Source organism: Artemia franciscana, chromosome 3, assembly GCF_032884065.1.
Source record: "Artemia franciscana chromosome 3, ASM3288406v1, whole genome shotgun sequence".
NCBI classification, from domain to species: Eukaryota; Metazoa; Arthropoda; class Branchiopoda; order Anostraca; family Artemiidae; genus Artemia; species Artemia franciscana.
The window spans coordinates 49,451,258-49,467,783 of NC_088865.1; the positions used below are offsets into that span (position 1 = coordinate 49,451,258).

Consider the following 16,526-nt stretch of genomic DNA (forward strand, 5'->3'; position numbering starts at 1 on the left):
TTAATTAAGGAGATATTTTGTTGCATCGCTTTTTGGTGGAGGCTTGTTTAGTAGCAAAATTTATATTATAAGCCACATCTTTTATTTCTTCGAATTTTGTAGTTGATTTTTGTTGTCGTTTATTTTGCTTAAAAAAAAGTCGAAAAAAGCATAAAGTTTACTTACGCTCTCTCTCTCTCTCTCTCTCTCTCTCTCTCTCTCTCTCTCTCTCTCTCTCTCTCTCTCTCTCTCTCTCTCTCTCTCTCTCTCTCTCTCTCTCTCTCTCTCTCTCTCTCTCTCTCTCTCTCTCTCTCTCCTCTCTCTTTCACTTTCTCTCGCTTTTTAACTTTTCATTAAAACTTGATTTATTACCTTTTCAAACAGTTCGTGGTAACGAATATGCATCGGCACTGTTTCTGTTTTCTGTTTCTGTTTTTTCTTGCCTGTTTCTGCCTGTTTCTGTTTCTGTTTTTACAAAAAACAGAACAGAAAACAGAAACAGGCTACCTGTTTTTGTTTTACCTGTTTCTGTTTCTGTTCTGTTTTTTTTTCATCTGTTTTTTTCCGTTTCTGTTTTTTTTTTTTATCTATTTTCTGTTTTTTTTTCTGTTTTTTTTTTTTTCAAATGCCGCGCTATCTAGCGGGCATGATACCGAAACGCATGATACCTACCCGTACCTACCGTACCGAAACGCACATCTAGCGGGCATGATACCATGATACCGTTGATTTTTGAATTTAAACAAAAAGGGAATAGTTGTAGGAAAAGTCAAAGTCATGGCCAGTTGTAGAAAAAAGCTAAGACCGATTGTCCAATTAAGTGGGCAACCCAGTCAAGGTTAATTTTACCCCTTTGATTGCCGTTGTGACTGTCTCCCATTTATGCTACACCTCTCCGTGCATGCATGTCCCTTGACAATGCCGAAATAGTCAACCCGTTGACTACGGGTTGACTACTTGAAAATTTTCCTCTCATGCATGTCACTCCACAATGCTCAACTAGAGTCAACCTCTCATGCTAATTCACGGCGGGGTAAATCTGAGCGAAAGAGAGAGATAGAGAAAGAGAGAGAAGCTTGAACGCTATACAGTGGACATGGGCTAGATGGGAACCCCATATGACAATGTCTCTACTGTTGGTATATGTGTAGCGGATGGCTATTACCGCTTGAGCAACGGTCTAACCATTGACGGCTTTAAGGATTCGTGCTTTAAGCGGCAAACATGGGCTCAATGAAACCCCATATAAAAGAGGAATATAGCGTTGGTATTTACTTAGAGCAATGGGTTACCGCTAGAACAGCGGTCCAACAAGCCACGGCTTGAAGGCATCCGTACTTTAAGCGGTGAACCTAGACACCTTTGTATGTGTGTAGCGGAGGGTTATTACCACTTGAGCAATGGTCTAACCATTGAGCGTTATAGAGCGTTGGTATTTGCTTAGAGCAATGGGTTACCGCTATAGCGACGGTTTAAATAGCCTCTAACTTAAGCGGTGGACATAAGCTAGATGGGATGACTCTGTGTCTGTCTGGTATATATTAGCAAGCAGCGGTCTAAGTAGCCTCGGCTTGAAAGCATCCGTGCTTTAAGCGGTGAATATAGTGTTGGTATATGCTTTGAGCAATGGTTTACCGCTAAAGCAACGGTCTAAGAGCAACTAGGGTAAATTGTCAATTATAAATGACATTTAAGCTTGAAAGGAATATAGCATTGGTATCACCCGATTGGACACATTTTATGACAAATTTCGCCCCCCCCCCCTAAAAATACGCTAGTGTGTTGAATTACACGAAGTTGCTCATCTTTTGTATGTGACTACAAGGATTTTCTTTCCTATTAGAAATAGAAGAAGTAAGGAAAAAACAGGAAAAACAGCTGTTAAAACAGCTGTTTTTTTTTAAAAAACAGCTGTTTTCTGTTTTTTCAAAAAACAGAATAGATTACAGAAACAGGTCACCTGTTTTTGTTTGACCTGTTTCTGTTTATGTTCTGTTTTTTTTCTAACTGTTTTTTTTCTGTTTCTGTTTTTCTCAAAAACAGAAACAGTGCCGATGCTTAGTAACGAACTGTAGTAAGGAGCGACCCGGCTCAATACTAAACGAAACTCTAAATAACGGAATTTTGATACTAAAAGATACATCAAACGAATTGGATTTTTATGTTGAATTTAAATATATAAGTTTAATCAAATTTAGTCGTACCCATCAAAAGTTACGAGACTGATAAAATTTGCCTTATTTTGAAAAATAGGGGGAGACACCCCCGAAAAATTTTAGGATCTTAATGGAAATTGCACCACCGCATTCAGCCTATTAGAGAATCCTACTGTAGAAGTTTCAAGCTCCTATTTACAAAAATTTGGAATTTCGTATTTTTTGCCAGAAGACCGATCACGGGTGCGTGTTTTTATTTATTTTATTTTTTTTTATAGGGGTGATCATATCGACCCAGTGGTGATAGAATGTTGCGAGAGGGCTCAACCTAACGGAAATTAAAAGTTCTAGTTCCCTTTTTAGGTGACCGAAAAAATTGGAGGGAACCTAGGCCCCCTCACACGCTCTTTTTTTCCCAAAGTCAACGGATCAAAATTTTGAGATAGCCCTTTTTTCAGCATAGTCAAAAAATTTAATAACAATATTTTTGGGGACGACTTACTCCCTCACTGTCCAAGGGGGAGGGGCTGCAAGTTACAAAATTTAATCAGTATTTGGGTATAGTAATAGTTATTGGGAAGTGTACAGACGGTTTCAGGGGGATTTTTTTGGTTGGGGTTGGGGGAAGGGGGTTACGTGGAAGGATCTTTCCATGTAGGAATTTATCATGGGGGAAGTGAATTTGCACGAAGGGGGCGCAGGATTTTCTAGCATATTTTAAACAAAAAAATAAGAAAATAAATATAGAAGTTTTTTCAACTGGAAGTATGGAGCAGCATTAAAACTTAAAACGAACAGAAATTACTCAATGTCTGCTCAATATTCAATGTCTGCTCAATACTCAATGTCTGCTCCGAAGGAAAAATCATGGTGGATCAAATAATATTCTGAATTAAAAAATCTATATAATCTAAATAAATAGAAAAAATTCAAGAGACCTTTTTTGGCGGTTTTTGCAGATATAATTCGATAGTGCTAGTGCCATATAACCAGAATTTCGAAATTAATGAATTCTACTGGAATAAGCCACATACGGACTTACAACTAAATTGCTCCTAAAATAGTCAAAAGTGGTATGTATATATACATGGTAAAATGAACGACTCTCAGGTCCTCTATCATCCTACCACGGCTGATGCTAACCAGATACTCTGCATATAAAGTCAGTATTACTGCTTTACTAAAATTAAACTTGATATTTTTGGGGCAGAAAAGAGCTGTCGAACGAAATAAAGTATTGCTTTCGATCCACAGTTTTTGGGTAGATAAAATTCATTAGAATTTGACTGGATACTTTTGGACCAAAAACCCCGTTTCCTGGACTTGGAACAGTTCTATATCTATAGATGGCACTATGTACAAAAATTTTGTTCGAATAAAATGTCGGATGTTGAAAACTTAGTTTTTCGAGAAACTAGCGAAGCTTCCTAAGTCCATTATATATTGCTCCATAATCATATAAAGTCCTTAATCTATCACTACAGTTATCAGCCATCCTATGTTTTCGCACGCCTCACCTGTTTGTCTACTCCATATTTCTCCATGTACCCACTTAGAGCTGGGCTTACAGAGTCACGGCACTTACCTTCGTTCTAAACCAATTAACCAGCGTTACCTTACACTACCGTTACCAGCAAAACCAAATAAACTTGCATTACTCCTTTGTCTTATTCAAAATAAACCTAATTCCATATTTACAAGTTCCACAGACAAGCAAAAAAAAAGATGTAAATTCAACTGCAATTCAACGTTTTCTAAGTTTATCATATTCAAAAGCTAATCACGATGACTGAAATTAGCAAAATTAGCTGGTTTGGGGTCAATTTTCCTTCCCTTGGAATTATGCCAAATGGACTGTTGTCCATTTGGCATAATGCTGTTCTCCTAATTACACATCTTGTTATTATTCTTATATTCCGCTTCCATGACGTTGTACCTAGGAAATATAATTGTGTATTCTCCTTCTTCTAGATTACGTGGGAGTGATGGAACCCCTGGTTCAACCAAGCAATGCCGGGAAGAAAATCCCACCTCAATTGGAAGTGGACATTTCGTACCGGGTAGTAAAAGATCAAAACAACCAATGCCGCCTGCGAGAGAACGGTTTGTTTTTTTGTTGTTATTTTTTAGAGAGAGATATTTTATCTAAGCCCTCTTTTGTTGAGCTCTCTTATTTTTAAGAACATCAGTTTCGGGATGGTTTAAAGATTCTCCTATTCAAAGATTGTACAAACCCATGGAACCGTTGCTTCTAATTTTGCTGAATTTTTCTGGGTTTCCACAAATTTTACCAAAAGAGGGTTCTGAAAGTTTGTCTTTCGAGTTGATGTTCGTGTATTTCCCAACGTTTATTTTACGTAAGATCTTGAAGAACCCAAATTCCGTTCGGAGAAATCCGAGTAAATCCCTGAAAAATCATGGAAGTGGAGGCACTGAAAGAAAAGCCCCCTATTTTCGTAAAAGAAAAAAAAATTGCATCTAAAAAGTGACCAATTTCATTCTTAACTCTTGAAACACTTCTTCTGGATATGACGGTGTACAATTACAAATGTGTCAATTATAATAGAGATAGCTTTTTTTCCGGAATGTAAATTTTCAAAGTTGATAATCTTCACTTTCTAACTGATATGTGGTCGGAACCTAACATAAATAAACCTTCAATTGTTTCTTTTTTTGGAAGGGGGGGGAGGTCAAGTTCGATTATAAAAAGGAATACGCCGGGGCATGCACACAAGCATTTTTATTAGGGGGAGGGGACAATAATAAAAAAAAATAATCATAGTTTGAATAAGAAGTAAGAAGTACCCAGGAATTTGGGCGGAAGTTGGAATTTTGGGGAGATGAAAACTTTTTAAAATTAGTTTGAATTCGGCTTTAGGTTTTAAAAATATACACAATAAACCTCACATATCGGTCTTTGTCTAACTTCGGTGAAGAAATTAAAAGAATCCATATTTGTTTTTTTTTTTTTAATGCAGCGTTAATTATTGGCTCATACCTCTCTTAAACTTTTTTTTTTTAATCTGCAATTTTCTCACATAAAGAGTCCAAGAAATAAATTACTCTTGGTATTTTCGAAGAATAAGATATTGTCTTGTCTGAAATATGTAGATTTTGGAAAACTGAAGGGCATAGAAAGAATTTGAAATGTGTAGTTTATATACTTTACGAGAACTTGTGTTATTTTTATCTGCTGGATGCAATTTTTCTGCTGGGGAAGGGGAGCAGTACCTACAACCCCCCTCCCTACCCCATATCCCCGAAATGACTACTCCCAAATTGGGTGTCACGTTAAAAGCAGTGACCAAGTCATGACCTCCTTTACGGGTTGGGAGAGGTAAAAACCCTAATTGTGAAAACTTCTTATTATTATACTAACTCTACTATGATGTCCCACTGCCCCGCTAGCGCTGAAGAAAAAGGCACACTAGGGTTTTTTGAAATTACGGAAAATGGGCTTTAGTATTTTACCTTCATTGCTAGGATAGAAATTAAAAAAAAGATATTTATGCTTTTTCCTGAATAAGTTCTGAATTCAAGCGAAATACTGTTTTCAATATGTAGTGTTTTTCTCAAAACTTTTTTTCCTTTTCACTTACTAATAGGACGCTGAGGAGGAGCCTTCAACAGGATGGTTCTAAGCATAGGCTAAAGATTGTTGGCAATGAGATTTCATTCAGCCTTTCCACTCGAGAAATGGCACCGAAAAGTCCCAATTTTACTATTATACGGCACTTTATGATTGTGTTACCATGCCGAACTTGTAAAAAAAAACATGTAGGTTTAAAAATTAGCTTTCAAATGAGCCCTCAAAGAGCTCTCTATGATATCGCAGTGCCCAACTAGCTGCGAAAAAAGAAAAAAGGTGACGCATCAGCGTTTCATATGCAAAAAAAGTGATTTTCCTTGTTACAGCTTGGGGACTGTAATTCTCCTATATTGTGTTTTCAACTATGGTAATTTCAACGGAACATTTCATTTCGATGCTACGCGATTTGTGAGGGTTTTCTGGCTTTTTCCGAAACTACCGGGAATTTTTTTTGTAATAAATTTTTCCTATTAAAATTAAAATAGCGACGAAGACCACACTGCCTTTCCATAACAAACAAATACAAAGTAGATACAATAGAGAAAATCTTTTTAAAACAGTGGAAATTAGTTCTGTGGATATTTTGGCCCTATGTCCAAGGGCCGTCTTCAGCACAATACAAGAATAAGAGAGAAACTATATATATATATATATATATATATATATATATATATATATATATATATATATATATATATATATATATATATATATATATATATAATTAACTTACACCAAATTGTGAGAATTAAAACTAAATAATTAAAAACACTTTTTTAAAAACTTTTAAAAAACAAGTATTTTTTAAAAACACTTTTTTAAAAACTGGGGTCTTATCTTTACCCGAATTTAAGAAATTGATGATTTTAAAATTATTAGTAAAAGCTACGTACAGATTATTTTTTGTGCAAATACTTTTTTAATTTTGTTGTGATCTTTGGGATATACGAAAGGAATTTCTTAAATTCGTGTAAAGATAGGACCCTAGTTGCTCGCCAAAGAGGGGTCTATCAAATACCTTGTGATTGTGGAAATTACTATGTCGGCAGGGCCCATCAGAATCTAGACAAAGGGTTACAACAGCATAAAAATGACATAGACAAGGCCTTAATTTCAAATAGTTCCAACAACTCCTTTGATTCTGCTTTAGGTTGGCATATATTTAATAATCCGTCCCACATGATATTTTTGAAACTCTTCACTCATCAGTAATGATTTGGGAATGAAGCAGGTGGTTCGAGAATCAATCGAAATTAATCTCAAAATAAATAATAATATTTCTTTGAACAGGGACTTGGGGGAATGCTCACTAAATTATTTATACTCAAATTTAATTAAAAATGATCTAACAAAATATTTTACTAAACCGATTTATAATAGTACTGAACCAACTACGAAAAGGCCTTTGAGACAGGCTGCTAAAGAAGCAAGATTAGCTTTTAGAAATTGCATCTAATCATTTTGTTCTCTTTAGTTTGAAAGACCTTATATTCTCATTTAATTCTTTTCGCCAGTCCTGGTTGAACATCGTTGAAGTAAGGATGCTAGGGCTATTTTAAAAAAAAAGTTTTTAAAAAAGTGTTTTTAATTATTTAGTTTTAATTCTCACAATTTGATGTAAGTTTATTTATATATATATATATATATATATATATATATATATATATATAAATATATATATATATATATATATATATATATATATATATATATATATATATATATATATATATATATATATATATATAGTTTCTCTCTTATTCTTGTATTGTGCTGAAGACGGCCCTTGGACATAGGGCCGAAATAGGGCAGAACTAATTTCCACTGTCTTGAAAATATTTTCCCTATTGTCTCTACTTTGTATTTGTTTACTATTAAAATTAATCGAAATAATAATTACCATTCTTGAATCAGCTCTAATTGCAATTTTTCCTCGTTAGGAAGTTTTCATCAAAATGTTTTTTAAATGTCGGGGTACTGTAGGCCACGATTTGCTCTTTATTTCACTGCAACTTTCATTTTGATTGTTGGTATAAAATAAAGATATTTGTTTCTCCGATGCTAGTAAATGAAATCTTGTTTATTTCTATATATTTTTATTACTTAAGAATTAACGACGCTTCTTGACTACTAAGTCCCTGCGTCGGCCCTGCAGTGCATTCCTGCTGCGTGATTCGATCTCTGGGTCCCGTATTACCAAGCTAAGGTCAAATCCACTGCGCCACCACAGGACTTTATTTTTATATATTTTCTTCTACTTCGGTCATAAGATCCAAACGTAGTGCACTCTTCACAACGTTTAATTTTTGCCCTATCCATCCTTTTTTTTTTTAATTTCATCTTATTTCAGATACCGCTGTGTCACTGCCTATCCACCCAATTCAGATCATGAGCTGGAACTCTATGTTGGTGATATTGTCTATGTTCATAAAAAACGAGACGATGGTTGGCTTAAAGGAACGTCGCAACGTACTGGACGTTCTGGTCTCTTTCCTAGTATTTTTGTTGAGCCAATATAACCAAATTGTATAATACTCCTGTAAGTAAGAGTCCTGTTTGTGCAAAATTTATAATGGTAAGGTATTTCTGGGTTCTGCTTCAGTCAGCAGTGTAAAGGTTGTAGTTCCTGCCAACAAAACTTGTGAGTTTTCTTTTCAAAATTCTAAATGTTTAAATAAGTGAATAACTAAAATAATTTGAGTGGGACAAAGCAAGTCTTAGGTTTTAACCTTATCAAGGCTCATGAAAATAGTTTTAGACCCAATTTTCATAGCGAAATTTGCGAAATCATATGTTTACCGTCTGACGTAACCATTTCAGGTCTAAGTCTGACATTTTCAAAATTCTGTTTTTATTACCAAGAGCTGCTTGCTAGGGTCAGGAAGTCAATGTATATTCGATCACACTTCGATCGTCTTGATCTACATTGCCCTATTGAACAGAGCAGCTTAGCAGCCAGTTTTGGCAATTAATTTACACTTTTAAAGGTTAATTTTGAAGGTCAGATACAGCTCAAGAATCTTAAGTTGATTTTTCCAGCTTGTGATGAGGGGGACATTCAAGTGAACAAAAGGCAATTTGTGCATACTACTACTACTACTAATACTACAAATCTTCTTTTTTTGTGAAAAGTCAAAAGTTTTAAAAGTCAGATATGACTTCTAATTGCGAGAGTGACGAAATGGCTTTAATTAAGTACTAAAGAAAGTATGGTTTAAAAAGTGACCGTCTACCCAAGTTTTAGCACAACTGTAAGGATACCTATTATGCCCATTAGGAGACATTTCGCCAATTGGGGAAATCATGGCAGTATCGAAGAGGGGCGGGGTACTGGGTTACCCCCTCCCCCTAAAAAAATAACTTTCGTCTGACTTGTAAAAAGGTAACAAAAATGTATATAAACAAATTTTTGATGCGTTTTGTAAAGGTCTTTTTGTATTCCCCCCCCCCATCTGAAAAAAAGTCCGGGATATGCCTTCGGGTCCAATATAAATTAAAGGTAAACGAGGAGCAAAAGGTAAACAACTAGAAACATATTTAGGCATTCTAAAGTAACTATTACTTTACTTGGTTGCTGTAGATGGCGTTGGTTTTTTTTAGAAACAAAATTAAGGACTGAACTTTGTAAGAGGTAGAAGAGACCGGCCAAGGTAAGGTAAAAATAAGAATGGATTACAACGTCTAGTCAGATGAATAAATATTTATTTCATTTACCGAAATAAAGCCACATTATTCAGCTATGCAACTTCAGTTTCTCTAGATTTTGATACAAAATTTCTGAAAAGGTTTTTCGCAAGGAAACTCGAAAACTATATTTTTTCCTCTCTTCTAAAATTGTAAGAATTTTAAATATGCTCATTTATTTCGGAGATAATCTCATATAGATAAAAAGAAAAAAAAATGTACTTGCAGTATTCTTTTAAAGCGTTAGGTTATATGTTAATTCTTTCTGTGTGCTATGAAATGCTACAGTTTCAAGGTTGTTGACTTTAATCACTAGTGTTTAATCAGGATTGTCGACGGTTTAATTAGTCAGTGTTTATATCTCATTTTTGAATATAAAAATTTATTTAATTACAACATTATATATCTTGAAATATTTCTGTATTTTAACCTATTGTAATTTTGTAAGGTGTGGAAATAAAATCGGTTAATACACAGTTTTAAAACTAAATTAACACCTGAAGTGCTCAGCAATGTATTAAGTAACTTGAATGGTTTACAACCTCACAGAATTAGTTGCGTAATCGTGTTAAATACATAAAAGAGAAAACAGAATGAGGAAATACTTAAAAAAAATTAACATCGAAACAGAATAAAAAATCCTAGAAAAAAGGAAATAAAATATTTTTTCATAATCACCAGAGTATGTGTAACACCTATTTTTCTGTCTTTTAGACTAATTGTTGAAGCCTGTAATTTTTTTTCTCTTTTCAGTTGTTCCTTTTTTTTAACTCAATTATTTTTTGTTCTTGACATGTTTTAAGACCATATTAAGGTATAAAAAATAAAAAGGAAAAAATGAAGAACTAAAAAACAAAACACCAGTTAGGATGATCTTCAGTCAGCAAATAATGAATTCAGAGTTGATATTTCAGCAAACACCCCCCCCCCCCGTTTGGTGCCAAAAATGAGATAATATTGAAGAAAAAATCAAACTTGAACTGGAAAAAAAACTACTTTATGGTAATGAAAGTGAGAAGGTACCTCTTTTTGCTGAGAACTGAACGCTCCATTTTTGGAATTGAAGACGCCTTAGTAGAGGTCTCTGCCAAAACACCTGACAACACAAAAATTAGACTAATTTTCAGCCAGATACCTCAGCAAACACCTCCGTTAATCAATCTTCAGTATTAAAAAAATGGAGTGCTCGGTGAAAACAGTCACCTTTTTACTTTCCTTACCATGAAATGACTCCTTTTTTCTGTTCAGGTTAATTTTTATACCAGAGGAGCTCCAGAGGTTAGATGTTCTGTTATATCATCTATATATATGTTTTTGATATATGTTTTGTATCTGTTATTCATTGGCTGAAAATTTTCCTCTTTGTTGTTTTTTCGCTTTTTTACGTACGTATTTTTTCGGCTTACGCTGCAACACTAAAATTTGTCGTTATCCTATTGAACTATTGTCTGTCGCTCATCTACTTTTTTAGCCCTCTTTCACCAAGCTCATTAATTCAAACGAATTAATTTTCCAAGAAAAGAAACAAAAAACTGTAAGTCTATATTGTACTTCTTTATCTCATTCGGCTGTATTAAAAGAGTATTTTATGACCGTTATATCGTTCTGATGTGAAGGAACAAAAATAATTTAATTAACGTACAAAATTATTAATTAGTCCTGGCTAGTGATAATTTTTTTGGTATTAAATGTTTTTTTTGCAAGATTGTTGTTTTCTTCTTCAGCTTCTGTACTGAAAATGAGTTTTAGAAACTGTATTAGTCACTAGTAGTTTACTATCGAATGCCATTGTTAGAATGTTATTATAACTGTATTATGATTAGAATATTGTTATTATATTCTTGTGCAATTTATTAAGCGCAATATAGTGTGTGTGTTTTTATTGTCAAATAGCGTTGTTGGTTTTTCTTTCTTTTTTTTCTAATAAATATTTTCACTGCATATTTTGTTTTGTGAAGAGCCTATTATTGCATTCTTGATCATGTCGTTCTGTTACAGATGTTAAATTTGAAGATTCAATCAACTAAAAGTTACGAAGAAAATGTAATAAAGAGAAATCATTACATTTTGAAAAATGATTCTAGATATCGGTTGCAAAATTTTCCGACTTTGGCCTTTTATTTGTTCCGGAACTCCGACTCCTTGTTTGGTTGTCGAATTCTAATTATTGAAAAAAAATGGTTGATTTACATTTCAAAACTTGCACTGCCTTATCCACTTATTTATTGAATTTAGATTTTTATTTTTCAGAAAGCGAAGGCTACATAAAAAAAGAAGATATTTAATCAATGTTAGCAATCCCACGTATATCGAAAATTGGATACTGACTATGTCATTAAAAATTAATTTCGAAGAGTTTTTTTTTTCAGAACCTTATCAATATTTAAAAACTCAACACTATTTTAAAGCTTCATGTGGTAAGAGCCAAAACATGTAGATCACAGTTTCTCAACGTCACTTAAAACGTGTTTCTTGTCTTTTTTATTTCAAAAGTTCCCTTTGAAATCAGAAGATTTCCTTTTGAAAATTACGGTTACTTCGTGTCACATTTGAAGTTTCTTGTCAGTTTTATTTATTTACGGTCATTTTGGTTTACCGAATTTCATTTATTTTAATGTAAATTATTTTTTCGTTTCATGATTTTACTTATGGATATTAACAACATCTAAAAATTTATCTCTATCTTAAAGCTTCAAGAAGTAAAACCAAGATCATGATTACAGTTTTTCAAACACCACCTAAAGCATGTCTTCCCTTTCAAAAGGTCCCCCTCTATTTGAGGGGGGCTGCCCCCTTCTCGATACCTCGCTCTTTACGCTAGAGTTTTTTTTAACTTTGATAATGCCAAAAGAAAGCGTGCAGAGGAATCACAAGAACAACGTGAAAACAGGCTTGAGACTCAAAGAGATAATGCCAAAAGAAAGCGTGCCGAGGAATCACAAGAGCAACCTGAAAATTATCGCCTGGCATTCAGGTACAGCCCAGTCGATGATTATAGCCTGAGTAGATGTGTTCGAACCGGGACTATGTCTAAAATTTGTCCCTGTTGCAAGGCCTTGAAATTTAATGGTGAAACAATGGGAATGTGTTGCGCCTCAGGAAAAGTTAAACTTCCTCAACTGACTGCATTACCAGAGCCATTGAAGACTTTATGACGTTACAGACCGGGACACAAGGAATATAAATGACGACCGGGACACTCAAAGAGAAATTACAGACCGGGACACAAATGACGACCGGGACACAGGGAGTATAAATGACGACCGGGACACTCAAAGAGAAATTACAGACCTAGACATCGGGACACAAATGACGACCGGGACACTCAAAGAGAAATCACAGACCGAGACACCGGGACACAACTACAACTGGGCCACCGGAAGGGCACAGGAGAGATATATAAATGACGACAGGGAATATTCGATTAGCAATCATCATTAACAAAGCTCAAGGGCAATCATTAAAAAAATGCGGTATAGATCTGAATACGGATTGTTTTCCCATGGACAATTATATATTGCATGTTCAAGAGTCGGTAAACCTGACAATCTATTTATATGCACAGACAATGGGACAGCGAAGAATGTTGTATATTTGCAAGTTTTACGTAGCATATATATATATATAATATATATATATATATATATATATTCACAGGTGGGACACAACTACAATGGCGCGTAACGACTTACGTGCGCGGGGGGGGGGGGGCATGAAGCGCCCCCACCAACTAGGTGTTTGTGTGGCGCGAAGCTAGTATATGTATATATATACAGCTAGTATATATATATATATATATATATATATATATATATATATATATATATATATATATATATATATATATATATATATTCACAGGTGGGACACAACTACAATGGCGCGTAACGACTTACGTGCGCGGGGGGGGGGCATGAAGCATATGTATATATATACAGCTAGTATATATATATATATATATATATATATATATATTATATATATATATATATATATATATATATATATATATATATATATATATATATATATATATATATATATATATATATATATATATATACTGTTCGTTCTAAGTTTTGATGTAGCTCCTTACTTTCAGATGAAAAAACTTTTTTATTTAATACCCTTAGGTGTTGCTGGAATACTGCTAATAGCCCTTTTTTCACCCACATGTAATGCGTCTTAGCCTTCTGACTGCAACCTCCCTGGTCTTCTCAGAATGGCACAAAACAGAGAGCAGTATAGGCGACATATACATTCGCTCGTGAAGAGAGAGGCTCCTAGACGACCAAAAAGGCCAGATGACACTTGAAGTCAAGTAGTGCGTTTAAAATTAGTTCACCATCCCCCTGGTAATGCCCTGAAAGCTTCACCTAAATACCCTATGGTGTTCCTTAGGTATTTTTTATATGTCCTTTCGACTGCTGCATGCATGTTGTGTGTTTTGATTTAGTTCAACATCGCCCTTACATTCCCTGAAAGTCTTACCTAATACCCTTAGCAATAGCAATAGTAGTCGCTGTAGTAGCAGAAATAACAGTAGGAGCTTTGGGAGTAGTAGTAGCGATAGCATTAGTAGTACTAGTGGTGGTAGCAGTAATAGTGTTCACACAGTGCCTTTTAGGTCTGCTTCAAATTAATTCAAAAACTTTCAGAAATTAAATAAAAAAACAAGTTTTTTTAAATGAAAGTAAGGAGCGACATTAAAACTTAAAACGAACAGAAATTACTCCGTATATGAAAGGGGCTTTTCCTCCTCGACACCCCGCTCCTTGCGCTAAAGTTTGATTCTTTCTCGCAACTCTACTTTTTAAAACAATAAAAAACTTTAGCGTAAGGAGCGGGGTGTCGAGGAGGAAAAGCCCCTTTCATAAACGGAGTAATTTCTGTTCGTTTTAAGTTTTAATGTCGCTCCTTACTTTCATTTAAAAAAACTTGTTTTTTTTTATTTAATTTCTGAAAGTTTTTGAATTAATGCATGTCTGATTTTGGCTCTCCGTACATAAATTACTAAAATGAAATTTGCATATTAATTCTTTTTTTGGCTAAATGGCTTTCTCTTAGTTTTGATCAGACGATTTTGAGAAATAAGGGGTGGGGAAGGAGGTCTAGTTGCCTTCCAATTTTTCGGTTACTCAAAAAGGCAACTAGATCTTTTAATTTTTAACGAACGTTTTTATTAGTAAAAAAAACGTAACTTAAGAATTAACTTGCGTAACAAACGTACATAACTTACGTTACGTTTTATCCCAATTCTTTAAGAATGGCCCCTGAATCAGAAAGGCCGTAGAATAAATAGTTGAAATTATTTATAAAATTTTTAGCATAAAGAGCGAAGTATTTATCTCCTCCTAAATACCTCGCTCTTTATGCTAGAGTAGTTTTAGAACCCTTCATATGCGTAATAATCTCTGTTCGTTTTAAGTTTTAATACTTCTCCTTACTTTCAATTGAAAAAACTTTTTCATGTTTATATTTTCATTGTTTTTTTTATAGTAATGCTAGAAAGTCCTGCGCCCTTTTCATTGAATTTCTCTTCCCCCATGAAATACTCCTCCAAGGAAAGATCCTCCCATATAGCCCCCTCCCCTGAACCCCACACCCAAACCAAAAAAATCCCCCTGATAACATCGGTACACTTCCCAGTAACCATTACTGTATGTAAACATTGGTCAAAGTTTGTAACTTGCAGCCCCTCCCCCAGGGACTGTGGGGGGGTAAGTCATCCCCAAAGACATAGTTATTATGGTTTTCGACTATGCGGAACAAAATGGCTATCTCAAAATTTTGATCCGTTGACCTTGGGAAAAAAATGAGCGTGGGAGGGGGCCTAGGTGCCCTCCAATTTTTTTGGTCACTTAAAAAGGGCACTAGAACTTTTCATTTCCGTTAGAATGAGCCCTCTTGCAACACTCTAGGACCACTTGGTCGATACGATGACCTCTGGGGGAAAAAAAACAAAGAAAAACAAATAAACACGCACCCGTGATTTGTCTTCTGGCAAAAAATACGAAATTCCACATTTTTGTAGATTGGACCTTGGAATTTTGTGTAAAGGGTTCTCTGATACGCTGAATGCGATGGTGTAATTTTCGTTAAGATCCTATGACTTTTAGGGGGTGTTACCCCCTATTTTCCAAAATAGGCAAATTTTCTCAGGCTCGTAACTTTTGATGACAAAGACTAAATTTGATGAAACTTATATATTTAAAATCAGCATAAAAATCCGATTCTTTTGATATATCTTTTAGTATCGAAATTCCGTTTTTTAGAGTTTCGTTTACTATTGAGCCGGGTCGCTCCTTACTACAGTTCGTTACCACGAACTGTTTGATATCTCCTCCTCATGCCCTGATAATTTCAGCTCAGTACTTTAAGCTGTTTCTGAGGTATTGCTGATACGCGTTTTTTGATAATCTTCATGCACATAGTGTGTTTGGTTTTGCCCAAAATCCCCCTCAACAATCCCTGAAAGTTTCTACTTAATGCCATTAGCCTTACTATTAGTAGTACTGGTAGTAGTAGTAGCACTACTACTACTACCACCAGTGGTATTAGTATGCACATAGTGCCTTTTAGTTGAACATACTCCTCAATATGCCCTGAAAGTTTAAACCGTTTAAAAGTTTAAACCTAATACTTTAAACCGTTCCTGAGATGTTGTTGATACGCCCTTTTGATAGCCTATATACACATAACGTGTTTCAATCTATTTAAGTATCCCTCTCACATTTCTTGAAAATTTCTCCTTACTACTCTTAGCAGTAGTATTAGTAGTACTAATAAAAGTAGTAGCATGCATTTTGTGCCTTTCCGTCGGCTCAACATGCACCAAAAGCTTTAACCTGTTACTCTAAGCTATTCCTCGGATATAACTGATCACCCCCTTTTGATAGTTGGAGTATGCGTAGCCGTAGTAGTAGTAGTAGTAGTAGCCATGGCAGCCGTAGTAGTATGCACATATTGCTTTTTGTTCGGTTGGACATCCCCCTCGTCATACCCTGAAAATGAAAAGATGAAAAAAACCTACAAAAAGCTTTCGTATAATCTAATACGAAAGCTAAAAACACACTAGTGCAAACACGAATAAGAACGAGTTGAAGTGTTTGAACGAA

General features: G+C 34.8%; 1 protein-coding gene across 6 annotated transcripts in view; it reads left to right on the plus strand.

The window, feature by feature from the left end:
• The window catches only part of LOC136025364 (E3 ubiquitin-protein ligase SH3RF1-like), a 126,598-nt gene extending 115,249 nt beyond the window's left edge, over positions 1-11,349 (plus strand). For all 6 annotated transcript variants that reach the window (XM_065701319.1, XM_065701313.1, XM_065701318.1 and 3 more), the window contains 2 exons: positions 4,107-4,238; positions 8,075-11,349. In XM_065701319.1, the coding sequence (XP_065557391.1) occupies positions 4,107-4,238; positions 8,075-8,243 (301 nt within the window). In that variant the 3' untranslated portion in view covers positions 8,244-11,349. The remainder of the gene's footprint in view (positions 1-4,106; positions 4,239-8,074) is intronic.
• The last annotated feature ends 5,177 nt before the right edge of the window (positions 11,350-16,526 follow it).